General features: G+C 36.1%; 1 protein-coding gene across 1 annotated transcript; it reads left to right on the forward strand.

Moving 5' to 3' along the window:
- The first annotated feature begins 12348 nt into the window (after positions 1-12348).
- Positions 12349-16176, forward strand: LOC116127803 (cysteine-rich receptor-like protein kinase 10). The gene is given in 5 exon segments (XM_031413467.1): positions 12349-13183; positions 13872-13979; positions 14270-14457; positions 15636-15846; positions 15938-16176. Coding segments are annotated over 5 exon segments (1581 nt in total).
- The last annotated feature ends 350 nt before the right edge of the window (positions 16177-16526 follow it).

The following is a 16526-nucleotide window of genomic DNA, read 5'->3' on the forward strand; positions in this document are numbered from 1 at the left end:
GCTTTAGTTTCTTGACTGGTTTGAGTTTGAGCAGGAAGCTCCACCTCAATTGGTGTAACTTCAGGTTGGGTGAAGGGATCCTCTAAACTTGAAATGGGGTCAGATCTAGTTCTAGTTTCCTTACAAGGAAATACTCCCTTATTGAATACCACATCTCTGCTCACAATGATTCTAACCCCTAGAGAATCTCTATCCCAAAGTCTATAACCTTTGGTCCCTTCTTGATACCCCAAGAATATGCACTTGGTTGACCTTGGTTCCAATTTTCCTCCTATGGTGTGTGCATAAGCTGCACACCCAAAAACTCTTAGGTGGCTTAGAGCTAGGACTCTACCAGTCCACATTTCCTTAGGGCTCTTTAGGTTTATTATAGTAGATGGACTCTTATTTACTAGGTATGCTGCTGTTGTAAGGGCTTCTCCCCAAAAGGAGGTGGGGAGTTTGGAGGTTACTAATAAGCACCTAACTTTATCAAGGAGGATTCTATTCATTCGTTCTGTCACTCCATTCTGTGGTGGGGTGTAGGTTACTGTCCTATGTCTTAAAACCCCTTGGTCACAACAAAACTTGTCAAATTCTTGGTTACAGAATTCCATACCATTGTTTGTTCTAAGAACCTTCACCATTTTTCCCATTTGGTTCTCTACTAGGGTTTTCCAGTCCTTAAACCTAGCTAAAGCCTGATCTTTGGATTTCAGTAGGTACACCCACACCTTGCGGCTGTAATCATCCACCAGAGACATAAAGTAATTATTCCCTCCATAAGATTTCACTTTTCCAGGTCCCCAAAGGTCAGAGTGTATGTATTCTAGTGGACTAGTGGCTAGGTGTGTCCCCTTGGTGAAACAATTTCTATGATGTTTCCCTAAAACACAATTCTCACAGAATTCAAGGGGTGTAGTCTTGTCCTTACCAAATTGCCCTTTATGCTTCAGAATGTCCATGCCTCTTTGACTCATGTGGCCTAATCTAAGGTGTCACTTTTCTGTATTGGACAAATTAGTAGAAGTAATCACAGAATTAAAGCCGTTTTGGGAATGGTTCCCACAGAGTATATAAAGACCATTTCTTTTCTCTCCTTTCAGTATCAGGTTGTTATCTCTATATATGTTCAAGCATCCATGTTCTGCTTTATAACAGCATCCTGATTCATCTAAGGTGCCAAGGGATATCAAATTTCTTTTAAGTTATGGTATTTACCTAACCCTAGTTAGTTTTACCATTTTTCCAATGTTAGCCCTTAGAGTCACTGTGCCTATCCCTCTTACTCCACATGCATTATTGTTTCCCATGTAAACAGTTTCATTTTCAACATTTTCAAATTCCTGGAACCAGTCTCTCCTAGGACTCATGTGAAATGAACAGCTTGAGTCCAGCACCCACTCTTCCCCAGTGTCATTTATTGGCACAGTGAGTACTTCATGTTCCTCTACCAGGTTTCTAGTAGTGGCTAGGTTATTCTCAGTATTCCCTTGTTTTTGTTTTTTAATCCACTCAAAACAATTCTTTTTAATGTGCCCAGTTTTATTACAAAAGAAGCATTTTCTAGACTCTCCTCTATGCTTGTTACTACCCTTCCATTTTTTCTTATTTCTAAGCCCCTGATATTCTGATTTCCTTTACTAGTTTGACTAGGTTTTGGTCTACTCTTAACAAACAGATTTGTGCCATTTCGTTTCTGCATTTTCAATTCTAATTCTCTGGCCCTAAGTCCTGCTATTATTAGGTCAAGATTTGGTACAGTACCCGAGTACTGTAGGGCATTCTTGACTACCTGGTAGTCATCAGTAAGGGAATTCAATAGGATCATGGCTAGACTGGTTTCTCCTAATGCTTGGTCTGTGCCTTTTAGGATCAAGGTCATTTTCAGAAACTCGTCTAGGTTTTCATCTATACTCTTAGAACTATCCATTTTATAAGAGAATAAAACCCCTTTTAAAAAAGCTAGGTTAGGGGCAGATTGCAAAGCATACAAGGTAGTGAGTTTACCCCAGAGTTCAATCGATGATTCAATTCCGTCTACCTTCCTGAGGACGTTGTCGGACAGATTCAAAATTATCATATTGTACCCTCTTCATTGATCTCCTCTTTCTTTTTCAACTTCTCCTCTGGCCACTTTTCGGAATCATCTTCCAGTGCGATGGCAACCTTGTTGTGAGAAAGCAATGCATTCATCTTTTTCTCCCAACTCCCAAAATTGATCTTCCCATCATATTGGGAGATCTCTGTATGAGTAGTGCTCATTATACTATAATGGTAAGAAAGAAAAACCTAAAGAGGTACGCGGTGTTGTTACACCAGAAGTTGTCAATTACTGCCAGGCAGTTTTTAAGGCGGTTACTGGTTTCCAGCCTATATACCTTTAAACTTAGCGAAGATTTGACTCCCTAGATCCTATTGGAGACTAGAAGGAATCACAGTTTCGAAAAACCCCCAATTTCCAGAAATCCTAATTTCACGAAACCCTAATTTTGCAAAATCCCCAAATTTGCAAAACCCTAATTTTCGTAAAATCCATAATCTTCAAGAAATGGCTCTGATACCATTGTTATAACCACTCACACAAGAATTAACCAAACAAAGATCACAATCAAGAATCACAAATCACACACACAAGAACAACCAGAATTTTACCGTGGTTCACTTGCTCTATTTCTGAGCAAGCTACATCCACGTTGAACTCGGGAAACACACTAGCTCGTTGCACTAAATCATTGTCAAGATTACAGATTACACACAGCAACACAAAACCCTCAATAACCCTTCTTCAACCCGTAACTCACCCTGGAGATTACACCCTTTGAATCCCTATAAACAGCGTATATAAATACACCCAGAATGACCTGACCTAGTCACTCAATCAACAAGTTACAAGATTCACTCAACCTAGATTGAAACCCTAAAAGACTCAAAATGGTGTTTAACGAAGAAGAGAGAGGTTTGCCAAAAAGAATACTGCGTACAAAATGCCAAAACAACTCTGCTTTTATATGGTTGACATTAGGGTTTAATTCCAGCCGTTGGATCTTCTCTTCATCAACGCTCAGGATTGTTTTCTCAATTTGGATTAAAACGACATCGTCCCATTTAAGTTCTACTACGACAGTGTTTCAAGCCATCATCCAACAGGCATAATGAGTGCCCTCTATGTTACTCGAATATTGAGCCTTTCTTTTCTAGTTAGAATCGAGGTCCCAGTATTTGGAAGCCAAATGCCTGAGATGTCACGGAACCTAGCAATTTTGATGATCTAGTGTCGAGTTTGATGAGCAAAGCCGCGAATAAAGAATGTATTCTCCTGATAAGTTTGCGGCGGTAAAGAAGAAAAGCTCTAGCGTTAATGAAACACTATATGGTTTGGTACAGTGCACGCAGGACCTATCGATTAGGGATTGTTTTATATGTCTTCGAGAAGCTAATTCTCAGTTACCATGGTGTTGTGGGGGAAAGAAAGGAGGAAGAGTGTTGACTCCGAGTTGTAATGTCTGGTTTGAGCTGTATCCATTTGTTAATGAAACTTTCATTTCAACATTGGCACCTCCACCGGCGTCGGAACCTCCACATCTGCCCCTGGTTCCGCCAGCTCTTGGTTCTGTGACGAGGTCCCACGGTAAATTTATGATACTACTTTTTACTTCTTATTTTACATTCCTATTGTAGATAAGGTCGACATCGTATATGTGGACCAAAAAAAAAAAAATTTGAGTTCAATATTTCAATATACTTCGTCAATTATAAAACAAATGGCATTTTTCAACTTATTGATATGATCAAATTTTTGTCTGATAGTTAGACTTCACATATGCTTGACTAATTCAAATTCTCCCTACACACCCCCTTCTCCAACGGAAAAACAGCCCCCCACCAGGCTTTTCCTCCTAGCCAGCAACTCCTCCACCTCATTCCCTTAGCCAGCAGCCCCACCTCCATCATTCCCCCAACAGCACCACCTCTCACCTTACCATCACATGAATTGGATGATGAAGGGTTCGCCACCAAGGCACTCCAGCATCTCCTTCTCTATCTTTCTCTATTGCCAATTCAGTGGTTTGGATTGGTTTGATTTACGGTAAGGGAAGTTAGAGTTAGGGGTTGATTTGGGAAAGTTAGGATCATGGGTTTGATTTATACATTTCACTGAGTTGCTATATTGACAAAACAAATTTTTTGCTCAATGGTTCTACAGATATATTCATGCTAAATCAAGTCACTGTAAATATATATTTGTGCGGTTGTTTTGCTATGATACGGCCTCGATAATATTAGTGGAATGGATCGAACACGACCAATTAATCTCTACTTTGCTTATAAAATAATAATTAGGGACGGTGTCGTCATCCACAGATGGGCTGAAGCAGAAATCTACAAGAAATGAAAAATTAAGTAAATGCCAAAGGCAGAAGACTTATTTTTAATGGTGGAATTCACATTAATTTAAATGAAACTGCAGATCCCAGCCAGCATTGCAACCATTCAAGACAAATAAATGTTAATGTATTTTATTTAAACACGGTGATCTACAGAAAATTAGGGAGGGAATCATTAGAATATTCAATTAGCAGGCAAATCAATGCACAGTCATCCAATGAAAACAATGCCCCAGCTAGCAAGAGTCCTTATTTTGGCTAAATCTTCAACAAGAAGTCAACTGTGAGCAAGAAGTAAAGCAATTAATTGATCGATAATAGAGGAAAATATCTATCATAGATAAGGGCCTCACATTCCTCTCCCATCACCGTCTCATAACTCTTCTCATTTAGTAGTTGCTTGCATCTAAAAGTTTTGAATTGAGAGATTTCCGAAATGGGTCTATAGGAGAACATGGTGAGGAGGTTCAGCGAAGAAGTTACAAGAGATGGAGCAAGCAAGATTTCTTACCAGAAGAATCCTTTCAAAGCTGGGATAACTACCTTCTTGTGTTGTCCCATACATGTTTTCGGTTCAAGGATCATCTCATAAGCAGGTCAGATGATGCCAATGAGATTGATGTGCTTCGGAAACAAAGTGTGAATTACATGAAACGTTGCCTGAGCTGGTGGAATCTCAACTGGTTTGGATTTGGTGCAGTTATTGGAGCTGGTATCTTTGTGCTCCCTAGACAGGAAGCTAATAGCGATGCTGGACTAGCCATTATTTAATCCTATGTTGCTTCTGATGTTTCTATAATGCTCTCTCTCTTCTGCTACAAGGAATTTGCAATAGAGATCCCAGTAGCAGGTGGTTCATCACAGTTGGAAACATACTTCTGGAAAGCCTTTTAGGAAGTGCAGCAGTTGCAAGATCATGGACTTCTTATTTCACAACTATTTTGAACCGTCAAACCAACTCATTAACGATCCACACTAATTTCACAGATGGGTACAATCTCCGGGACCAAATAACTGTTGAAGTCCTGGCAATTGCGGCAACAATTTAATGTAGGGAAAATAGTGTTAAATTAGGATTTACCTTTGTTTACATTTCTTTATTTGATTTTCTTATTTATTTAGAGTTTTATAATAGGAATTCAACTAGTGTTCTATTTTAATTAGGAGTTTAGTTGATTTAGAAAGTTTTAATTTAGTTAAATTTTACTTTCTTATTTTATAATTGTCAACGGTTGGAATTTCTTATTTTAATTAGTTTTTGTGTTAAAGTAGGATTTTATTTTTTTGTTTAACGAAATGTTTTTAATTACCACTAATTTTTCTCTCATAAAAACTAACATTTTGCAACTAATTTCATAGTAGGGGAAAGTAATTTACCAGATTTGAATTCGACATTCAGCATCTAAAATTGTTAGAAATTACCATTAATTTTATGTTCACTAAAAGATATATTTTTCAACTAATAGAATAGTCGTGAAACACTTTTACTAAATTAGCCTTACGCATTCAGCGTCTAAATTTTTTGGATTCACCACTAATTTTTTCTAACAAAAAGATACATTCTTCAAGTAATTGAATAATCACGAAACAATTTTACTAAATTACCTTTACGCATTCAGCATCTAAGGCAGATGACTATTTCAAACAGCAATTAGCAACTAAATTTTTAGTCGTTAAAAAGAAAAACTTTATGCGTCTAACATTTATTCCCATGTTAGGCGTCTAAAATTAATATTTTGTAACTATTTGATTATTTGCAGAACAATTTACAATAGCGACTAATTTATTTAGTTGACAATTTTTGGGCGGAAATTTTTTCCGGTAAAGCGGAACAATTGACATCTAAATATGTGACTTCTCATCTAATTTTTTTTTAAATAGAAAACAATTATTGGCAACTACACTATAGTAACTAAATTAGATGACAAATATTTGTTAATTAATCAGTAACTATTTTGATTAGTTACAGAATAACAAAATTATCGAAATATCCAAGTTTTTGACAATAATTACAAAGGGCCCAGAGTATATTTAGCAAAAATTACTTTGTGCATATTAAAAATAGTTACAAAACCGCATCTGTAGCAACTAAATTGAATTTAGTTGCCAAAATTAATTGAAGTTTTCATGTTCCCACCCAATTTTTGTGTTCTTGCAATAGGAAATTTGGCAACTAAAATTTTAGTTGCTAGCTGCTAAATATGATTTAGGTAATACTACGCTGACAAACGAATCTCATAAAACTTCTCTCACAAACATGACGTGGCACTAAATTGGCATAACTATATTAACTCACGACTTTGACTAAACATGAACGATCGGTCTTTAGGGATGAACAACCGTTCATCGTATAAGGAACGACCACTCCTTAAGGATGAATGGCCATACATCATATAAGGAACAACCATTCCATGAGAAAGGAATGGTCATTACATAGGAAGGATGGTCATTCCATCATAGAATGGTCGTTCCTCCAAGTGGAATAGTCATTCCATGAGGAATGATCGTTCCTAGGAGATGGAATAGCCATTCCATGAGGAACGACTCATTCAAGGAATGACCATTCCATCTATGAAACAGTCGTTCTATCCAAGGAACAATCATTCCTTCATTCATAACTGTCATTCCATATAAAGGAAGAGTCATTTCTTAGTTCTAGTTTTGTGACAGTTTTGGTGGGGGTTGAGTTCTAGTTTTGTGACAGTTTTTGTGGGTTGATCGTTCCTAGGAGATGGAATAGCCATTCCATGAGGAACGACTCATTCAAGGAATGACCATTCCATCTATGGAACAGTCGTTCTATCCAAGGAACAATCATTCCTTCATTCATAACTGTCATTCCATATAAAGGAAGAGTCGGGGTTGAGTTCTAGTTTTGTGACAGTTTTTGTGGGTTGCCAACTCAAGTGTCACATGAGGTTTGTGAGAAAAAGTTGGTGAGATATGTTTATCAACCTATCTTTATTCATTTGATGTACAAAATATGAAATATATTAATAGTAACTAAAAAAATTAGTTAAAAAAATAACGAGGAGCAAAATGACCAAATTTTTTATTTATTTACTAAAAACCCATTCCTAAATATAAACCCAACCTAATTCCCCAATTTCCCCATTCAGTTCTCCGCTCACCACTCCAGTCCATTCTTCTTCTCGGCTTCGTTCATTCATTCAATCTTCTTCTTCCATAGTCCATTCTTCTCCACCATCTTCTCGTCCGATTCCACTCCGTGTTTTGAAGTTCACAAATTTAAGTAAACCCAGCCTATTTTCATGTTGTAACTGATCTGGTCATTCAAATCTCACTTGTGTCCAAACATTTTTTATTAATTTAATTTCTTCAGGCGGTCAAAGTGAGAATTCAGATGTTAAGAGATTGGGGTTGTTGGATTTTGATAATGGCTTAAGTAACCAGGACTCTATGGTAGATGACTTTCTGTTGCCTCATGTAATTTTGTGGATGCCTTCCTGTTTTTTATCATTCAATCTGACTTCTTGCCATTTGTTTGTGTGTTTTTTGATTTATCTACTTTCCATGCTTGTTCTTTTTCAAATTACAAATGCAAGAAATTTTACTTTCGTAGAATGTTAGTAACGATTGTTAAAGCCAATGTTAAATAAGATTTGACTAGTTGGTACCCGATATTTTGATGATTAAAACCTAGTGTGCATCATTTTAATGACTGAGAACTTAATTTACATGAAACAAGTGTAGGAAACACAATTGTTGTGAGAACTCATAAATTTGGTATTGGAGGTTGGTTCTAGAGCGAGCTTATGCCTGGAAACAACTACAACAGTAATTTCTCCCCTGGTCCAAGTACAACAAATCGTCTGGAACTGCTCTTAAGAGATAAGAAAGAAAGAGACCTAAGGAACAGCTGCAGGGCATCCCTTCTGATTGAGGCGACTGATAATGATGGGGGGCCTGAATTATATGAGCATGAACCAAGGGTAAAAGACAATGACAACTTGGGACCCTCTATTGTTGATCAAGAGTTGGAAGTGTATACAAGGGTGAGTGACAGAGTTGAAAGGGCAGATGGAAGGCCTTTGAAGCAGGGACTGCTGGTGGTGGCCAATAGGCTCCCGGTCTCTGCAGTCAGGAGAGGTGAAGACTCTTGGTCTCTAGAGATAAGTGCTAGAGGTCTGGTCAGTGCCCTTCTGGGTAAGTGGCATTTGAACTATCATTTCATTTGTTTGTCCATTTAAATTCTTAATTGTCTCTAATAGTTTTTGCATTGTATTTCTTGTTTTATTTGAATATCTTGTTTAGTTTTAATTAATGGCATGACATTTTTCACTTGAATTGAGACACTATATGCATTATGGATGTATTGTTTGAGGTGTGAAGGAGTTTGAGGCGAGATGGATATGATGGGTTGGAGTAAATGTGCCAGATGAGATTGCACAGAAAGCACTTACTAAAGCATTGGCTGAAGAGGTATAAAGTTCTGTCATCAAAATCATTTTGTGATTTAAGCCCTTATTCATTGTTATGTGTTTGTGACTTTGGTAAGTAATGACTTTATTATATGACATCTGACATTGGTATCTTACATATGATAAATGTATAAAATTGTTGGATGAGAAAACATAGTTCATCAACACTATATTTGCTATTTGCTATTGCAGAGGTGTATTCCTGTATTCCTTGATGAGGACATCGTTCATCAATACTACAATGGCTATTGCAACAACATCTTGTGGCCTCTTTTTCATTACCTTGGACTTCCACAAGAAGACCGCCTGGCCACCACCAGGAGTTTCCAGTCTCAGTTTGCTGCATATATAAAGGCTAATCAAATGTTTGCTGAGGTTGTAAACAAACACTATAAGGATGGAGATGTTGTGTGGTTCCATGACTACCATCTCATGTTTCTTCCAAAGTGCCTAAAGGACCAGAACAGTGGAATGAAAGTCGGTTTCTCCACACACTCTTCCCTTCTTCTAAAATCTACAGGACACTTCCATCTCGATCAGATCTGCTGCATGCAGTTCTAGCTGCTGATTTGGTTGGGTGAGTTTTTGTTTTATTTTGCATGTTGCTTAGAACTGATGAATTTTACTCAGAAACTCAATTTTGGTTGTCATGAATGTTTCTCATGGTAAGGTTATAGCTAGGTTATTCTTTGATCTGATGAATGTTATAGTTAATAACCTAAAAGACAATAGGCATATTTCTGTTTACACCAACTTTTGTTGCATTGACCTAAGCCTTTGTATTTTAGTTCTTACAATGTGAGAAAATTAAGTGGATGTAAGGAAAAGCTGTTGTGGGTTTCCCATAAGTTATGCTGTTCTTCTATCATGAATCTGTGGACAACTTACTATTCATATTAATCCCCTGGCTTTATCCATCTAAGGCCTATTGTTAAGTTTGGCATTTCTTAAAGATCCCTTTATCTTAGGTAATTATTAGTTTAATCTTTTCCTTAATTTAGCCTGTTTTGTGATTAAGTCAAAGGTCAGATTGGTTTCAGAATGACATCTCCTATCAGACTCCTATGATTCACTGTAAAATAGAGAGAACGAAGGAAACCTTATATTGGAATTTCAGTTTCTAGATAGATTGTCTGGGCATCCTGTAAGTTCGTGCTATGTCAACTTACTTCAATATTACAGTTTCTATATTCCCTTTTGTCATATCCATAATTATAATATTCAAATTGTGGTGATTGGTTAGAATTTTCTTTGTATATGTGAAGCATGTAAAGTGAGTTTAATTTTTATTTTGCAGTTTTCACACGTATGACTATGCAAGGCATTTTGTCAGTGCAAGGCAAATTGGACGATACCCATTGACTAACTAAAAATGAAATGCTATTAATTACTATTAATTTTTTTCTCATAAAAACACACATTTTCAACTAATAAAATAGTCGCGAAATACTTTTACCAAATTTCTTTTACGCATTTAGCGTCGAAATTTTTTGGATTTACCAGTAATAAAATAGTCGCGAAATACTTTTACCAAATTTCTTTTACGCATTTAGCGTCGAAATTTTTTGGATTTACCAGTACTTTTTCCTCACTGAAAGATACATTTTTCAAGTAACTGAATAGTCACGATACAATTTTATTAAATTACCCTTACGCATTAAGCGTTTAAGGCATATGACTATTTCAAACCAATATTCCGAAAATTGGACTGGACTATGTCTCGTTCAAGAGTCTGGTTTCTGATTGGATCAGTCGGTTGGACCATTTTCTGTAAAATCATTTTTAGTCCTTGAAGGTTTGAAATTCATCAAAAACACCCCATAATACTCCCTTAAGGTTTGAAATCTGTCTAAAACACCCCATAATACTCCCTTAAGGTTTGAAATCTGTCTAAAACACCCTTGTCGCGAAGAGACTGGTGAGTGGTGGCGGCAGCGACGATCGACAGCCAATCGAAGTTGGAATCATGGGGCTTTTGATATATAGGTGCCGATGAATCTTATGGTGGTGCTAGGGAGTTCCATCGACGCCGGAACTCGTCAGAATTAACAAAAGAAATCCGACGGTCACCTAAACTTTAGGTGGACGATGAGCGACGAAGGTTGGATGACGACCACTGAAAATGGATGGGTTTTGTCATGGAGATGCCATCACTTTGAATGGTGGTGTTTTCTTCGTCGAACAATGCTGGAATCCGGCAGGATTGAACTGCAATTGGACTGCGACTCGGCAGCATTTCGACGGTCCAACTGCGGCTCAATCCGATTTAACGGGAAATGTCGGTTTTGATGAGGTACCGGATCGGAAATACCGTCGGCTCTCGGTCGAGCCGGTCTGACCGGATGGTCCGGTCCGGTTTTCAGAACATTGTTTTAAACAACAATTAATAACTAAATTGTTAGTTGTTAAAAAAAAAATTTGTGTCTAACCTAATATTTAGTTGTCCATTCTTTTTGGGACAACGATTGTGTAACTAAATAGTGAGTACGTAAATTTAGACGTACAAGATAATCAGCACCTAAATTGGACGGTCTGTGTCTAATTTTGTTAGATGTCGAAAGCCATTTTTCTTGTAATGTTAATGATGATAGTCTTGGTAAAATTAGAATAATAATTTTAATAAATATGTTGGATGTATTATTTGATTTTGAAATAAAATTAATCGGTGAATATGTGGTACGTACCACCTGGTATTCTAGATTTCTCTGCTTGGCATAACTTATTGGACTAGAGTTAATTGAAAATGGACTTCTGAAGATATTTATTAAAAAAAAAATTAATTTGTAATAATAGGGTCATTATCACTGACTTTAGAGCGAAATTAAAATCCTACCACGAAAGAGTTTTCATATACCTGCAGGAAAACGTAAGTGGTTTTGAAAGTGAAATGTGAACTAACAAAGAATTTAGTCTATTTTCCATGAGAAATTTCCAGGATGCATGCATATGGCATGATACATAGACAAGTCGTCTCTCATTTAGTGCTTTCCCTTTCATTGATTTGGTGACATTTATTTCCACCAATATTTGATTATTCTTCAGCTCTCTATTGTCTAGTTGGAAGACCATAAATATATTGACTTGTAATACAGTTAATCTTATAGAATTTTAAAATTTTAAAACATTTATTTTAAATATTCATTTCGTAGTTTTTTTTTTTTTAATTACTGACTTAACTTTTACACAACTTGCCTGCAAGAGCTGCTAAAAATTTGCAAAAATTTATAATTCATCAATTTGTATATATAAAAAGTAAACTCGATCTTGATCTTATATACAAGAATTGAGGTCTGTAATTTTAAAACCAGACCTTTAATTTCCACCCAAATTAATTTAGACTTGTACAAATTTTTCCTTCGGAAACACCTAATTGGCTTGACCAGCTTGCCACCAGTTGACTCGTACGTTGAACAGTGTCTCCTCTGCCGAGGCAAATATTTAGATGCATATCTTCATCGTTTTGTGTCTCTAATCATTTCTGAAAACAAAATTAATCTACGAACTATTGGAGCTAGCTTTTTACTTTAAATTTATTCTCCATGATCCTTGTGGTTTTTCTCTATCTCTCGAGCTTTCCGATCATCACTTTCACAAAAGCATTTATCACCCCAGTATACATCGGCAATTCTTGTCCATCCTCTTCTTTCAATTTCACCATTAACAGCACTTATCACTCCAACCTCAAGCTTCTCTTCTCCATTCTTTCCTCCAACGCCACTTTCAACACCTCCAATGGACTCTCCCAAGTCTTTTTCAGCAACGCCACCGCAGGCCAAGCTCCTGACGAGGTCTACGGTCTCTTTCTTTGCCGTCGCGATCTCAACTCCACCACTTGCCAAGACTGTGTTACTTATGCAACCAGACACGTAACTACAATTTGCCCAACTGGAAAACTAGCTACAATATGGTACGATCAGTGCCATTTGCGTTACTCAGACCAGTCTTTCTTCTCTATCGGGTCGCAAAATCCCGCAATTTGGATGCCAAACACCGAAAATGTTACGGAGGCTGACAAGTTTGATGATTCGGTGTTGAGTTTGATGAACGCAGCCGCGAGTGATGCTGCTACTTCACGGGATAAGTTCGCGGGAGCTAAGAAGGAGAATTTTACAGTTAATGAAACGTTGTATGGGCTTGTGCAGTGCACACAGGATTTGTCTAGTAGAGATTGTTTTACATGTCTTCGAGCGGCCAATGCTGATTTACCAGTGTGTTGTGGGGGGAAGAGAGGAGGAAGAGTGTTGACTCCGAGCTGTAATTCCCGGTTTGAATTGTACTCGTTTTTTAACGAATCCGTCATTTCGACAGTAGAACCGGCGCCGGCGCCGGCGCCGGAACCTCCACCTGCTCCTGGTTCTGTGACAGAGTCTCAAGGTAAAGTGATTGAACTCCTTGTCATTAACATCGCATATCCATCTATGAATTTTATATTTAATGTCAGAAAATCATAGGTGCAGCCTTCTAATAGTATAATACCACATGCCCGTACAAAATATGCATACAAGATTTTTTATTAAGAGAAATGCATATGTGACTCACCATCTCATTTGTTTATATGGTGAGGCCTTCTAATAGTATAATAACATTGTGTTGTCATATATTTATCTAATTTTCTCTTTCATTTACTCATTAGTATGATTTAAAAATAATTACATACAAACCTTCATGAGTAACCACCAACATAAAAAATAGTTTTCAAAATTAATAATATGCGTCTTTATTTTATTGAAGAGTATACTACACCAACAACTCATTTTCACAAACTTTCTTTCATAATCCTAACATGGTAACTCGAAATTGGCCAGTTTGTAATTAATTAATGAGACATATATAATTAGTCAACTTGTAATTAATTAATGGGACCTATGCGGAACTCATGTGGGATCCGTTATTCGTTTATTTTAAATGCAAATCACTGTCAATCGATGATAATAAATACTAAAATCAAAGACATGTTTTAATATTTATTGCTATAAGAGCTCACGTTGTATGTTACGAGTCCTTCCCTTTCATGCTATGGAAGACTTAATAAATTGAAAAAAAAATTGCCCTGACAAAGTAGGAAGAAGAAGACAAGCAGCATGGATTGCAATCGGGACAGTTATACCAACAATTATCGTACTCATGCTCTCTGGTCATTTCCTGCCGCTTATATGGAGAAGATATAAAGGTAGTGGCTTTTCTGTTTTGAGTAATGATAAAAATATAATTTTTATATACCAAAATTTAATTTATAAATTGCGGTGGGTTATTATTCTTTTATAGTCGCATATTCCTTCTTTTATTAGTGGGTAAGTTTTTATGCACCTTCACTCCCCTAATTATATTAGATTACATCAGTTTGTATACAGAACTTTATATTATTGTCATAGTTGAATTTGATCGTCGAGAACAAGAATTACTTTAATTACCTATTTCTTTCATTGTTTTGAAATTGATTGGATCAGTGCGTCTTTGCAGAGGAGAAAGCAAAAAGACGAGCGCTTCAAGTACTTCGCTCAGGAGATGAGCAAAATAATTTACGAGAGAAGCATGAGGTGGAATCTCAAGATTTCCCTATGTTCCCTTTAAGCCAAATCCTTTAGGCTACACAACATTTCTCTGATGAAAACAAGCTTGGAGAAGGTGGCTTTGGTGCTGTGTACAAGGTAATTATATGGTATTAGTGTTGGCTTTTTTTTTATGGAATGCAAAAGGTAATTATATGGTAAATGTTAATATTGAGCTTTTAATTTAGTATCATATTGATTACTGTTGATGCTTGATTTTGACATTAACAACTTCGTATGTGTAAAATGCTAAGAAGTCACATGTGAGTATATTATAGTGAGTGTGTGAGAAACTGTGATAATAGTAGCATGCAAATATGAAAAGTAAAAGTGCAAGAATATTTTTATAGTAGTTTAAATGTTTAAAGCAAATCCCACATCTACTGTGATTATCTATATAAGTTTTATTGTCCGATCGTACACAAAATTACAAGAGGTCGCGAAACCAGTGTCTTTCTAATAGTATATCTTTGCTATTTTCTTTGTGAAAATTCGTGTGTCTAACCTCTATTTTATGAGGGGGAGCTGCCCATTTGTGCTCCTTTTGCTCAAGGTATTGGTTACATTTTGCAAGTGGTTTGATGTCATGAAGATTCTTCGGCGTTCTTATTCGTTGAAAACTCCCAAGTATATCCGTAAATTAAATGGGCTTGGAGAGGTGTGACAATCAAATTCACTCAACCACAAATTCTTGAGGCGGTTTAGGTTTTGACAACTATATTCCGTTTGCCTTTGAATATATGTCAAGCTTTGGGCAATAGAATGGTTTGCAGGGTTCTGATTGGTCTTGATGATGTCAGCACATGTCACCCTTTATTTTTAGGTATAACAATTACTTATTATGATAAGAGAGTTAATTTTGTCTATGGATTTTGGTTGATGATTTTGGATTACAATTATTACGGTAGTTATAATATAATGATATTACATTAATCATAAGTTACTATGATAAACGATGTTAATTTTCTATAAGATCAGCAACCACAATCTATATGTAGAGCTAGAATCCAAATTTCATTCACATAGTATACTATAGAATATGAAAAGTATAAACTGTTAATAATTTTATAACTTATATCTCGAGTCTATATACAACTTTTGTATCTCAAGTGATACGGCCGAAATTTATGCTTATTATATGAATTATGTGCATAATAATATATAATTTTAAATTAATATCAAGATAAACTAAAGAAGTATAACACATAAATACTTATTTTCCTTAAATAGGCTCTTTATGTTTTTGCTTTATGGTAACAATGGAGATTTGTTTTCAGGGAGTTCTGGCAGATGGTAAGGAAATTGCAGTAAAAAGGCTCTCAAGAACATCAGGGCAAGGGCTACAAGAGTTCAAGAATGAAGTTACCTTAATTGCCAAATTACAACATAAAAATCTTGTGAGACTCTTGGGATGCTGCTTAGAGGAAAGAGAATTTCTGCTCATCTATGAGTACATGCCCAACAAGAGCCTTAATGTTCACCTATTTGGTTTGCCTCTAAAAACCCTTAAATGCTTTCTTTAGTTCCTTTTTGCTTAGCTAGGAAGCAAAGAATTAAGTTTTGATAATTTCAATATCAGTTTCAACAAGTGATATACAACTGGACTGGAAGAGACGTATGAGCATCATTAATGGAATTGCACGGGGTCTTTTATATTTGCATGAGGATTCTCGACTCAAAATTATTCATCGTGATCTCAAGACTAGTAATATTTTGCTAGACCATGATATGAATCCAAAGATATCAGATTTCGGAATGGCAAGAATATTTGGTGGAAATCAAAATGAAGCCAATACCAATAGAGTTGTTGGAACATAGTAAGTATATAAATATGCATAACTTACAATTCGTTCTTTAGTGATCAAAATAGTTCTTGAAAAAAATTGTTTTGTACGTGAAACCGCATAAAAACTTTTAGGTGCAGGCATTTGTATTTTGTAAAAAATATGGACTCTCTTTAGACGGCGTCGGTAGACATTAATAATAAAAATTTCACTGTTTTTAAGATAAGAAAGTTTGACTAAATTTATTTGTGTTTTATTGGGTGTCGTAAACTATTTACTAACATCACCTAACACTAACAACATCAATAACAATTTTTTTTTTTTTTTTTTTAAATATTGATGTCCAAGAGAGATGACTCGTGTAATCTTATCACCTGATAATGT

This window comes from Pistacia vera, unplaced genomic scaffold (genome assembly GCF_008641045.1).
Source record: "Pistacia vera cultivar Batoury unplaced genomic scaffold, PisVer_v2 Contig105, whole genome shotgun sequence".
NCBI classification, from domain to species: domain Eukaryota; kingdom Viridiplantae; phylum Streptophyta; class Magnoliopsida; order Sapindales; family Anacardiaceae; genus Pistacia; species Pistacia vera.